We start from the raw sequence: 13,097 nt of genomic DNA on the forward strand, positions 1-13,097 counted from the left end.
AAGAAACACTGTGAATCATCTAATCAAGGCACATGGTTTTGCAATCAGTGTCTGGCGAAACGTGTAATTAAGTCTGGGCCACTTCTGGGCTTCTGCCTAACACACATGCACAGATATGGGCTCAAACTACTACGGGAAGAATCTCATGTCCCGCATATACATGTCATTTCAATTTATTGTTTCTTGTTGAAGGAGATCAACAGTCATTACAACCACTGAAACAAAATCACACTTTTTTTTCCCTTCAAAAGAAAAATCCAAACCATAATATTACGAGAGGGACAATGACATCAAATCCATTTCACACATAGTTTGTGCAGAAAAAAATAAAATGACAACGTCTCCACAGATAGAACTGTCACCATACCAACGGTGTGATTTATCCAATCACACAAAAACAGAAGAAAGCGTTCAATAAACACTACTATATTTACAGCTTTAACGTACGGTTGATGGGCGTAGCAGCCATGTTGGATTCTACAACTACATTTTCTCAGACTTTCCGAATAGTAAATACGACTTTGGGATTGTTCCAATTGACACTTCTGACTGGGATCTCAAAATCATCCTCCCCCTCTATGCACCCTCAAAAGCCGCGCCCCTCGCTTACACGAACAAGTGCCATTGGTCCAGAAGTGGACCTCAGCTCATGCTTTGAGATTGTGGGCATGGACTAGAGGACGAGACGTGATTGGTTTATCAACCTTCTTGGCAGACATTGGTCAAAGTTTTTACAGGCTTAACTCACTGTCTTTAACTCAGCGAGTTTTGGGAAAGACAAGGGGGTATGTGTGATGTACAATCAATCTTTAGCAAGTCGACCTGCTGTAATGGAAATGCAAATCTGTGCGATTACAGAGTCAATCCTATCGGGCACGCAGCCTGTCATTGTTGACTTCCTCTGACAGGAGGAGGGGAAGCCCTGTGCTCAGTTAGCATGTCGGACCGTCTTGCTCTGCTCTTAAAGACAGAGCCGAAAAAGCAGTTGTTTTCTGTCACCAAGCACTCTATCTTTATTTACCCGCCACTGTGGCCAGTAGGTTGAGCAAATTCATCTGACACTTCACAAAATCACTCCCATATGTCAGGCGGTGGGTGCTAAATGGTGTATGTGTGTCTTCCTTCTTCATGAACTTGTTTATAAAACTGTAGATGACTTATCTATTTTTAAGTTCACTAGGGCTTCACTCTGACCCTCAAAATGAACAATTACAAGTACCACTTAAACTGCTTGAACCAATAAAGGTTTAATTTGTGTTGTAAAAAAGGTTGTGAGTTTCAGAGAGGTGAAAACAGAAATCCTGATAGGATACAAAGAGAAAGTAACAAAGAAAAAATATAAATAGAGAGAGTGGAATAAAAGGATTGAGTCCCCGCCGACATTGAATAATCAAAGGCCTCTCATAATGAAAACCAGCCTGTGGTGTTCACCTAACCTGACTGTTCTCATGCACGTACAGTATAATCAAAAACATAGTCGGTGCTCATTTATTCATTTTTAAGAAGAGCCCTTAAAAGATGTGTTAGCATAAGGGACACTGAACTGGTGGTTATTTATTGTTTACAGAACTTCCTCTAATTAAAAAAGTTAAATATAAAAACCGACTGTCAATCGAAAGGTTGAGGGTTCGATTACCAGCCCCAGCGAACAACATGTTCGATGTGTCCTCGGGCAAGACACTTGACTTCATTCATGACTGAATCAGTTTCAGGAAGCTTGCTGTCAAAGGATAATCTGAGGATGTGTGACATCTAACGTGTGTTTGAAAGAAAGACGACAGCAAAGGAAACAGTAATTCAAAGTTAATGTGTGAAATAAAACATGCATTGTGGCATAGTTTTCATGCCATTGTTTTGCTGCCTACTGCTGCTCTTAAGTCTCTGTAAACACACACACACACACACACACACACACACACACACACTCCAAAATGCCCACAGGGGTTTGAGGGAACAATGTAATTATCTGTAATTAGCACTCATTAAAACTGTTAAAGATCCCCCCTGCCATTTCAAACTGCAGGTGTGTGTCTACCAAAGTCCTACACACACAAATACACACACTCGCCCCAAACACCACAACTCAAAAATACACATCCTCAGCAAGACAACAACTACAGCAACAGCTGTGGCCTCTCTCCACCTTTGATTTTAATTATTTATGCCAGCATTTCTATTTCTGCAACAAATCACTAATGACAGCTTTAAAAATATGGTCGAGAAATGTTCTGTATCTGTGGTTCTGAGACCCCAAAACAGACCAAAAGTGGATCCTGATTAGATGGCCTATAACCATCTATGAAATTTCCTGTTTCCCCTTGTGTTTCAATTACAATGTTAAAAGTTGGCAGGTTTATACAATTGTCTCTGTATGTAAACTGCTTCGATGAAATAGACTATCTTTCTAAAAGAAACCAATAGAATGTGGTATATGATGGTAAAAAATGGTATGAGAAAAGGCAACTTCTTCAGATAAAAGGCTCAGCCAAAATGTATATCATGGCATTGCATCGGACAAAAACCATCAAGGATATGTGTCAGTCGGTGTGACCGTGTCAAAGACAAAAACTCGACCTGCGTATGAACACATGAGCAGAGCAAAACATGGCTCAGGACAGCGAAACTCATGAAAGATGCCAATGCCCTTCTGTAATAAAACAAATACACACAAATTAAATATATAATAATAGTAATTCCTCCTCACTCACTCCTCATTATTGCACTATTCCTTGTTTGTGTACATATACCTTGCTAACAAAGCTAATTTTAAAATTGTTCATCTGTATTTATATGTGATTACAATTATATGAATAGTGAAAGTCCTCATCATTAAAAAAGACTGACACCTTCTTTATTTAGTACTACTTACTAATCTTTACTTTTGGTAAATAGTAAATAGATTTGAGATTGTAAAGTGCTTACTAGTCTTCTAACTGATCAAAGCAGTTGTACAATCCAGGTAACACCTACCCATTCGCAACACTTTCATAGATTAGATTGCAGAGGCCGCAATGTTTAGTGTCCATCAGTATTGATTAATAAAAACCAACATTCACGTGCTTCGGCTGAAGCAGCAGGAACAACTTGGGTTTAAGCTATTTCTTTTCTTCATGGTGCACTCAGATACAAATTAGGTATGTACACAAAATCCAGATTTCACTTTTTCTAAACGAAGGAACTCTGCAAGCTCACCTCAGAGATTATGTCTGGTTTATTACTCTTTCCATCATTTTTATACACCCATTTGTTTTTACAGGTATTTTGTAGGCCTTTTTGCCTGTATTAGACAGCTGAAGGGTGACAGGTCATCGTGGAATGATTGGTAGCTAATCTGCAGCAAAAAGTAGTGGTCAGATTTGAGCCCATGGGCGATGAAACAAGGACTATAGCCTCTGTTCATCATGGGGCACGCAACATAACCGCTTGATTATGAACGCCTCATTTCCATTCACTCATTACTTAAATCAAAGATTTGTACTTTTTTCCAAATAGGGACACCACTGCCAGTTTCCACATCAACAACAACAAGTAAGTATAATTAGGCTCCGAGCATCACGCCATCATGAAACACCTACAAATACCTGCATAAATTAAAAAATTGACATGTACTGCAGCAAAGACTTGATTGTCTAACAAGCTGTAGAAGACAACCTCTGTAATGGGCCCCTGTGTGTACAGTATGTGTATATCCTGTAATGTGTGTGAGTGTGCACATTCTTTCAAAGGTCTATGAAATGTCTTCCCAGAAACAGAAGTCAGGGATATTTCCTTAGTTCGACTCGAGTTGTTCCAATAACGAAGCTGTGGGTTTCACTTCATACAGACCAAATATATACAAATATATAAATTTTTTTCAGGAATGCTAGACCACTAAAGGGTCCTCATTGAATGAAAAGAAAAACCATTCCTAATGCAACAACTATGTAAAATGCTAGCACGCATGCACTGCTTATTCATTGCCACTCACTAAACAATTGATTATCATTTAAATTCTACTGAGAAATGATTCCAAAATGTCCTGAGAATCATTTGATGTTATTTGCTGTTATCGTCACTAAACATTAGTCAGCTAACTACTTAAACATGAAACCTACTCACCCGAGGGCTTTGTCCAAGCGACTGCCCAATGATCCAACTATCTCTCCGAGAGTACAATGAGCCTGGCCCAGAAAATCCTGCAAAGGTACAGAAAGAGAGATAATGTTTAAATAGGTATAAATGTTCACTTTCTTGACACAAATAGTACAAAACATAATTACATAGTATACATTCAGTTGATACGACCAAAGTGATAAAAAAGAGAAACAAATATGAAGCTTGTCACTGAGCTAGAGAGCATAACATAACATATGAACAGGTAGTCAGGTGAAGTCCCTGAATAGACGCGCATCGTATTTTGATGGGGCAGTGTATTGAATGGGGAAATATAAGCGTGAGAAATGTTAGGTGTGTCTTGTGGTGTGAGAATGGGTCAAATTGCGTGACTGTCACACTCAAAGCGTGACGCTTGGCAGCTCTGCAAACATGACAGGAAATTACATCATACCAGTTAAAACTTTAAATGCCAGAACTCTAAATTAATAGAATGAAAACGATAAATCGTTCAGCCTTACATGATGAAACTCTACAGCTGACACCGACAGGTAGGCAGAAACACAAAGTTAATGGAACATACAAAAGAAAACGTGCATGACAAATTTAGAAAACTAGTAGCCTGCTAAGTATGTTTGCAGGTATTTTTGCAACGTAGAATTTATAGCTGTCTGTCAGATCAAAAGAATATCAATCAGTGTATTTCATGTTCAACACAAAAGAAGAGTAAGTATGTGGTACAACTGTTGTAACACACTTTATTACAACCCACTTCTCTAATTGTGTGAAAGCTATTACACAATGGAGCACTTCATTGAGAGTGTTATGGACAACGTCTCTACCTGACTGAAGCAGCTCCAAGCAGCGCCTATTGTATATATAGTAACGGATACTTTTTGCTTAATTGATTAGCCTTTTATGTTCAACTTTAACCAATTATATCAATCTACCCGCTATAATTTCAATGACATCACTTACATTTTTTATTGACGAATTGAATTAAGCCAAAATCATTTCTTAAATAATACTTAAAAATGATTATTTTCTTTGAATGATGATTCACAGTGTTTGAGGGAGAGTCCATACAGTAAATGTCCCTTGTAACGGAGGTTGTTGTCGAGGGGCATGCTCCGTCGTGCGTGATACAGAGAGCGGAGGCAAGTTGTAAACACAGAAATGACATGACATTCTGTAAATATGATAAAAAAGGGCTATTTTTTTTTTTGTCAATTAAAAAGGACAAGGTATAGCTTATAGGTATATGCCTTCAAGGGGGCTGCCGTTGGCGGGGGAAAACTTCCTTCAGTTTCAGAATTATCTCATCGCCTGTATTTCACCATGAAATACTATAAACTTATGCATCCCTCCTCTCAACACCTTCCACTCTTTTTTTCTTCCACCCTTTCAGACACCATTTCAGTTGCTATGCGCCATATTAAATAGCAACAAGTCCTTGTACCTCCAAAGTGAATATGTTCTGCCACATATTGAGCAGTTGGTCTAAGAGGATATTATGTACCTATTGAGTTCTCTCACATCGTTGCCATTGTTGGTGTAATAAAAGTTGTTTGTTCAGCCTATGTATTTTGTTCAGCTATAAACGCAGAGGGTTTCTCTGTACATAGCTTGCTTCCATTTGTCCACTTTATCTACAACATATACCTCCCTATCTCCTCCACACAGCTGACTGCAGACTCCCCCAACACCTGGCACCCTTCCCCTGATCTTCACAATGGGTATAATGAGGTTTAAGCTTCAGAAACCGCGTCCTGATAGACTGCACATCCTGGGTGGCAGAACCCCTCTAGTGAGTCTTCAACTTGAGTTTACACCTAAAGTAGGCAGTCTAGACAAGAAACATTACTTTAGGCAGGTGGCTTCCACATCACACACCATAAAGACATTGGAACGACTTCTTCTTCGCAGTCTTGGACAACAGGTTGGACCATTTACAGTTTTCATATACCAGCAGCACATTTGAATGGTTGATGCTATGCTTTACATGCTCCACAAGTTTTACTCCCACTTGAAGGAGCTGGGGAGTTATGTGAGGAGCATGTTTTTTAATTTTTTGAACACAACACAATACAACACAACATCATCCGCCCCCCTATTCTAACACACATAGATGGGGGTGGATACCTCCTATCAATCTATCTGTCTGTCTGTCTGTCTGTCTGTCTGTCTGTCTGTCTGTCTGTCTGTCTGTCTGTCTGTCTGTCTGTCTGTCTGTCTGTCTGTCTGTCTGTCTGTCTGTCTGTCTGTCTATCTACACAATTCTCAACTGGAACACGGTTAACTCAAATATGACAGCCTTTCCAGCTCAAGGAGTTCTAAGGTAAATTGACTCTTGCTCCTTCCATTATATTTTCCACTGTAAGTCCAAAGAAGCTCAATTGCATTCATATTCCCTGCTTTCATATTTTGCCTGCCACCCTTTCTTTTGCTCGCAGCAAAAGAAACTTAGGGGTAAAGAAACAAAAATGGAAGTGCTTATAATTAATAGGTTTCACCTCCAATAACTTCTGAACTTTTAATATTATTTTCTTCATACCTTTATATTGTCTTGCCATTATATTTTTTTTGCTTTTTAAATCGGCAGGTGAGTTGCACTTACTGTAAAATCTGGAATAGAAGTTTCACTGGTATATAAGATGCACACAGTGTATTTTTTTAAGGTCTCTCAGAGAGAGAGAGAGAGAGAGAGAGAGAGAAATGTCACGTAAAATATGTGACAGCTAAGTTTGTTTTAACAACAGAAAAACTACGAAAAGAGGGGAATTTGTTAGCTCTGTCATACTCAATTAAAACTGTTTAAATGTATACAGCCATTTGCAAATTCTAAAGCTGCACTTTATTATTTTTGCAGTATTAAACATTTTAATAAAACTTACAATACAAAAATATATGTACCCAAGCTTAACAAAATACATGGAAATAAATATTTAAGATGTGTTGCAAAGAGGTCGCCAGACCTGTATGAATTGAACTGAATTTAGAGTGATATTTAACATTGTTTTTTCTTCATCTCTCGACCTGTCCAGATGAATTCCACGCCCATTCACACCAGTTTCCCAAGTGTGCCTGAAGCCCAATGTCAAAAACACCATAATGGATTGGCTCTCTGGCTTCCCTCCAGAGACCTGCATCAAGGCTGGTACTCTGCCTCCCAGTGTACAGGCCTAGCTTTACTTGTATGAGATTATTGATTGAGGCAAGAGGAGAAAATTGAAAGTGATGGACGGAAATGAGAAATTGAGAGATCAAGACAGAGAGAAAATAAGATGACAAGGATACATGGGTGTAAGAAAGAGAGCAGATTCCATCGTTAGAGGAAAAGAAAAAGGAGGAGAATAAAAAACAAGGAGCCTTTATGCATGCTATAACAGAATGATGGCTTTCATTCAGCGATCTTAAAATTGCATCAAATCATTTGTTTTGACATACAGCCTATTAAAAATGTGGTTTGTTATCAAAAACCAAAAAAGGAAAACCTACCAATATTGTTCCTTTTGCATTAAATTTACCCCAATGCCAACTGCACATCAGTTAACAAAAATGGAATATATCTGCTGTAAAAATTGCTCTTCGTTTCAAAAAGTACACAGAGGTGCCTCTACAGAGGTTATTCAATTATACCTTTTGTATCAACTCCCCAGAAGTTATTAAAAAATTGGTCCACGTGGAAACCTAATAAAGATAAATCAATGAAAATGTTCCCAGTTTCAAGGTTACTTTTGACCAGGTGTAAAGCTTATTAGGCTTCAACCCATACTTACAAGAAACAAGTAAAAGCCAAAGACACAACCTATGTGACACTCATGTAGTCAACTACATTTCCTCTCTAGTCCATTCAAAAAACAAAAGCATCACAGTTTCAAGTAGGTCATGGTGCATTTGAAAAGATCATTCACTTAATAAGCTAATTTAAGCCTATGTAAGCCAATCCACCATTTATCCTTTGTAAACAGCAAATGACATACAGTAGGTAATGCATTAGCATAATTGTGACTTCAGGAAACAATAAAAAGGAAATGTTCTCAATATTACAAACGATTCTATCATTGAAACTAAAATATAAAATTATCCATTTTAATTTCCCAAGGCACCCATTTCCTAGTTCTATTATTTTTCTTCCAGTAATCCCTTCCTCTTTGTATTTGTTTATGACACAACTGACACACTCTCTTTGAAAAATGCGGGCAGACCGGTTGGGTTGGATATGAAAGTGCAAACACTGTTAAGAGCTGGAGTGAGTTGCCTTGAGGCAGAACAACAGTGACTGTCTGCTGCAAAGCTTGAGGAACTTGAGAAAAAAAAAGTCAAGTGGAATTAGTTTTTGCAGACATACAAAGACATACAAACACACAGGCAACTTATATACACACTGATTGCTATTTTCAGCCTGGCGGCAGCCAAGAACTACTGACTAGAGGGAGGAAGCTACACTTTATTGCACTCTGACTATTACTGACACCACAGCTATAAATGTGAGAGTCCAGACAGCACTCACAGTTTATGAGAGAGAAATACAGCAATATCAGACTGTGCATTGGATGGTCACAGACCAGCTTGGTTTTTGCCCTTAACAAAACACCTGCTCAAACATATTACAGATATCAGGGAAAAGCAGATTTGATAAAAAACAAACAAACAAAAAAAAACATCTCCCAAAAAAACATTATAAAGAGTGATTTAAAAGAAACACACATGGTCCAGATCAGTAAATGTCCATTTAATGTCAAAAGTTGCCAATTTGGCAAATAGTCAAAATATTTCTTGCCGAAGTTGGATAAGACAACTGATAGACTTATGTTTGTAGTCTGTAATGAAGTCAATTACAGCTAATCAATAATCAATAGCCAGCTAATTGAGTTAGTATAAAGGCTAGAAACAGGGAAACAAATGTCCAAATTGGTACATATACAGTTTGCTTACATGAACTACATCAGTTTAAAATAGAGGGGGTTATGCTCAGGACTATATACCGCAAAGACCAGCAATCCATTGGACTCCTTAGCTGGTTGTTTGGTCCAGGCCAAGATAGAGATCAGCTAATTATCCCTTTATTGTTGCTTTTATACCAAGATGGAAGAGTTAATTATTTGTTTATATTTGGACAGAACCTGGCTGAACCTTGTCCATCCGGCTAAGATGCTAAGCTAAGTAAATGGTTTTCTGCTTTTGCCATCAAACTCAATAAAGTGTTGTTGTGTCTTGTTTATGTTCAGAGTTTTGAGTTATCTTTTTTAAGTTTTGAATGATTCTTTAGCGGTGATTGTTTCCTTTGTGTGTTAATGTTTCCTAGTGGTGTTTATTCTTTAGTGTTTCCTGTTTTATTGAGTAATTTCTCCCTATGATATGTTCTAGTTACATTCTTGAGTGCTGTGCGTCTTCAGCGTTTCATGATTTGGTTTGTATTTGTCCATAGTCTTTCTGGTCTTGCGTTCGTTCCTTCCTCTCTGTGTTTTCCTCAGTCCTGATTGCCCTGATTGTCTTCACCTGTGTCATTACTTTCACCTGTTGTCTGATTAGCTCCGTGTCGATTTAGTCTCAGCGTTTCTTCCCCTCTGTATCAGTTCTTTGTCTTATGTCCCTGCTCCTGTTAGTTGTGATTCCTTGTGGTTTGTTTATATTTTGACATTTTTATTTTTGAGTAGTAAGATTTTGTTTTGCCTTTTTGGTCAAATAAATTGTTATATCTGCTTACTGCAATTGGGTCCACCTCCTTTTGTTCAAATGCATGAGAGTTTTTAACATGTGATATATTATTAAGTGACTAGATGCTCAGAGCTGCGTTGGAATGCATTTTCAGAAATAATTCTCATGACAAAATACACAGAACGTAGCCATTACTGTTTTAAAACAAAGAACAGTAATCGCACTGTCCAACTACTGTTTTTCCTATCGCTGCAATCAGTGGGGAAAACAAAAGGGGGGGGGGGAATATTCATTTAGTTTGTGAAAGTTATTTTTATAGAAGAAGATGAACACACTAGTAATGTGCAGATTACTGTTTAGTGGCTGAAATGAAGCTAATGTGATGTAATAACAACGAGGACAGCAGCCATGCTCACACAGACACTCACACACAACACGGACACAGCCAAACGAATAAAGTAGACATGAACCTTTATGTTTAAATGTGTAGGCATAAAGGTAATAAAAACCAGTTTTGGTACTTACATGTTTGGACAGGTTGGCACTCTTTGAATCAACATCATACCTGTGTGAAGAGAAAAAGGGAAACAGAAAGCCAGAGTCAGAGCAAAAGAAACTGATGAAGGGTGACAGTCGCTCAGCTGGGAACACATGGAGGAAATCAGAACTGGAGCCAGTTTGTCACCAACAAGCTCACTAAAGGCTCTGGGAATTTTCCTTTCCTGTATCAAGTGTTTACAAGCATCCTCCATGTAGCTGACACATTGTGGACACTATCACTGGTAATGCATGTATTTGGGAGGGGAAGTAATTAGCCACAAAATTAGTTTGCTTATCCCTAAATGAGCAAATTATAGTCTTCTTTTAGTGAACCATATCATGAACTCTTCTTTTTGATCTTTATTATTTCTCCATTTCAGCTGCAGGGGTGTCATATGTACAGTGCTTGCAGCAAGAACAAACTGTCCAAAAAGGACCCTTAAATGAAGAAACTATCAGAAAGAACGAGAGTCAATCACACAAGCCATTCACTCAGCAATTTTGGTCATTTCACAGTTCATTGTCATTTCATCTATAAAGGATTGTCCTTTGCTGGGTTATTATTTGGAGAAGAAATATTGAGCAATTTCTTTACTTGACAAGACTGAACAGTAAAACTGACTAGTAAAATGCAGTCTGCATGTTCCTGTGTAAAGGTTTGTGTGTGTGCATTTTATGTAATTAGGGTGTATGGTAGAGGGTCAATGGACTTGAGCTTGTATAGTGCTTTCAAGTCTTCCGACTACACAAAACACATTCATACACTGCAGGTCACAATTATTCATTCAAAACAAAGCAGTACCTTATAATATATCTACCTCAGACACAATAAATCATTATTTGGAAGCTTGGCAGGCTGATCTAAATATAAAATATACAGATGTTGCCTGTGTCAAAGATTAAGCCATGCGAGTCCAAGTACAGGGATGATACAGTGACACTGCGAATGGCTCATTAAATCAGTTATGGTTTGTTCTACTTAGATTACACTTTTGAAGGTGACTTCTATAATTTCATCTTTGTTTTTTTTAGGGTTCTCCCTCACCCACAGCTTTGAAGTCACATTTAGACTAGCAGCCTTCTCTTCCAGATATATTGTAAAGAATACAGACTTTTGCCAAGACAAATGTTTGTTTGCTTCAGCTCCTTTAAACACTGGTTCAAAGATATGACAATATCTAAATCTAGAAAATACAACACTTTCATTGCAAGGATCTAAGGATAACTTTAATCAAGTTATGGCAACGTTTTATATCCGAGGAGCAGCTATGAGAAAAAGTGTCAAAAATATATACTATAGGGATCATTACTGGGAATCACAAACATATAAAAAGTCTTTTTGTTTTTGCTGTTCATCTTTATTTTTTTCAGTTCCTTGTTTATTTTGTTTTGCTGTCAGTTTTTTATATCGGGGGGGGGGGGGGGGGGGGGGGGGGGTTAAACTGTATATTTGTGACAGAAAAAGTGCTGTGAATTAAAAAGACCTATTAACAACATACAAAGGAACATGCATGTTTCGCTCACATTATTGCGCATAATTGAAAAATAGTAGCAACAACACACACACATCCAGAGTAATAAGCCAATACATTATTGTGGTTTTTCTACAGTACTCTGTAATTCCTCCTTGTATTCAATTTGAATAATGCAGGGGGGAGTAATAGATTTTCACTTGTCAATTACTGAGTGATAATACTTGGTCCCATGGCATATGAGTCGAGCAGAAAGATATGAAAGGTTAAACGCTATTTCTTCCCTCAAGGGAGTCTGTCCACTACTGTACTACACCCACCATCCCCTGCAGCCACGGTTGTTATGGTTACTGTAAGACTGACCTTCTGAGCACTTAAAACCATCTAAGGAGGCAAAATCCAGAATCTGGGAATATATCTTTCATAGGTGTACTTAAATTGAAATTGACAATGCCAATAAAACACAGGACACTTGAATAGCACCAAACCCTTTGACAGAATATGATAATTGGCAGGCAATGCACACAGGCAAAGCGAACCATCAAAAGCTTTTCTTGAGAGTTAGGTTAATCAGCATCAATAAATAATATCTAATGATTTACTTACAGTAATCAAATTAAGAAAACCTAAACAGTTTTTTCGTTTTAAGCAGAGGACTAAGCTCTGCATTAGCCTGTATGTTATGTTTCCACAATTTCCCAGCTTGGGATCAATAAAGTAAATCTCTCTGACTGAGTTTTGGAGGACTCCCTTGAAAAGGAGGTTTTTAACCTTAATGGGACTTTACCTGGAAAAATAAAGGTTAAATGAAAAATAAAATAAATAAATAACAAGGACTTTTTATGCTCAGGTTTTGCCTTATTTTAATTGTCTGACTCTTAGCTATTGTTTTAATAGAGTTTTATGTTATATGTAGCACTTTGAGATGTTCTTTTGACTGTAAGGTGCGTTACAAATAAAATGTGTCATATTTTGGTCCTAAAAGGATTTGAACCAGTGACCCTATGGTTCCCAGCCCAGGTTCCTTCATACAGCTGTAGTCAGAGTGAGGCTGAGACAAACAGGAATACGTCTAATGTTCGCGCCACCATCTAAGTATATTCCATGCGCTACTGTTATTTCATCGAAACAGTCTAAGGGCACAACCCGGTCATCCAGCAGTAAAGGTGTTTAGCACGGCGCAGTTTAGCCAACAGAGACTCATGCATCATATATTTAAAAAAAAAGAAACTTCTGTGTCGACCAAACGAACATACTGCCATAAGGTGAACTAGATTAATGAGAGCTTGCGTCGCAGATTTAACCCCGCACCCCACAATTATTTGTCATTGC

At 38.0% G+C, this 13,097-nt stretch overlaps 1 protein-coding gene across 1 annotated transcript in view; it reads right to left on the reverse strand.

The window, feature by feature from the left end:
• Window positions 1–13,097, reverse strand: part of LOC306817726 (copine-8) — a 67,297-nt gene that overhangs the window by 26,778 nt on the left and 27,422 nt on the right. Inside the window, exons 5-6 of the mRNA XM_079334840.1 lie at window positions 10,279–10,318; window positions 4,099–4,175 (exon numbers count right to left, since the gene is read on the reverse strand). Of these exons, the coding sequence (XP_079190966.1) occupies window positions 4,099–4,175; window positions 10,279–10,318 (117 nt within the window). The remainder of the gene's footprint in view (window positions 1–4,098; window positions 4,176–10,278; window positions 10,319–13,097) is intronic.

Source organism: Symphodus melops (genome assembly GCF_947650265.1).
Source record: "Symphodus melops genome assembly, chromosome: 22".
NCBI classification, from domain to species: domain Eukaryota; kingdom Metazoa; phylum Chordata; class Actinopteri; order Labriformes; family Labridae; genus Symphodus; species Symphodus melops.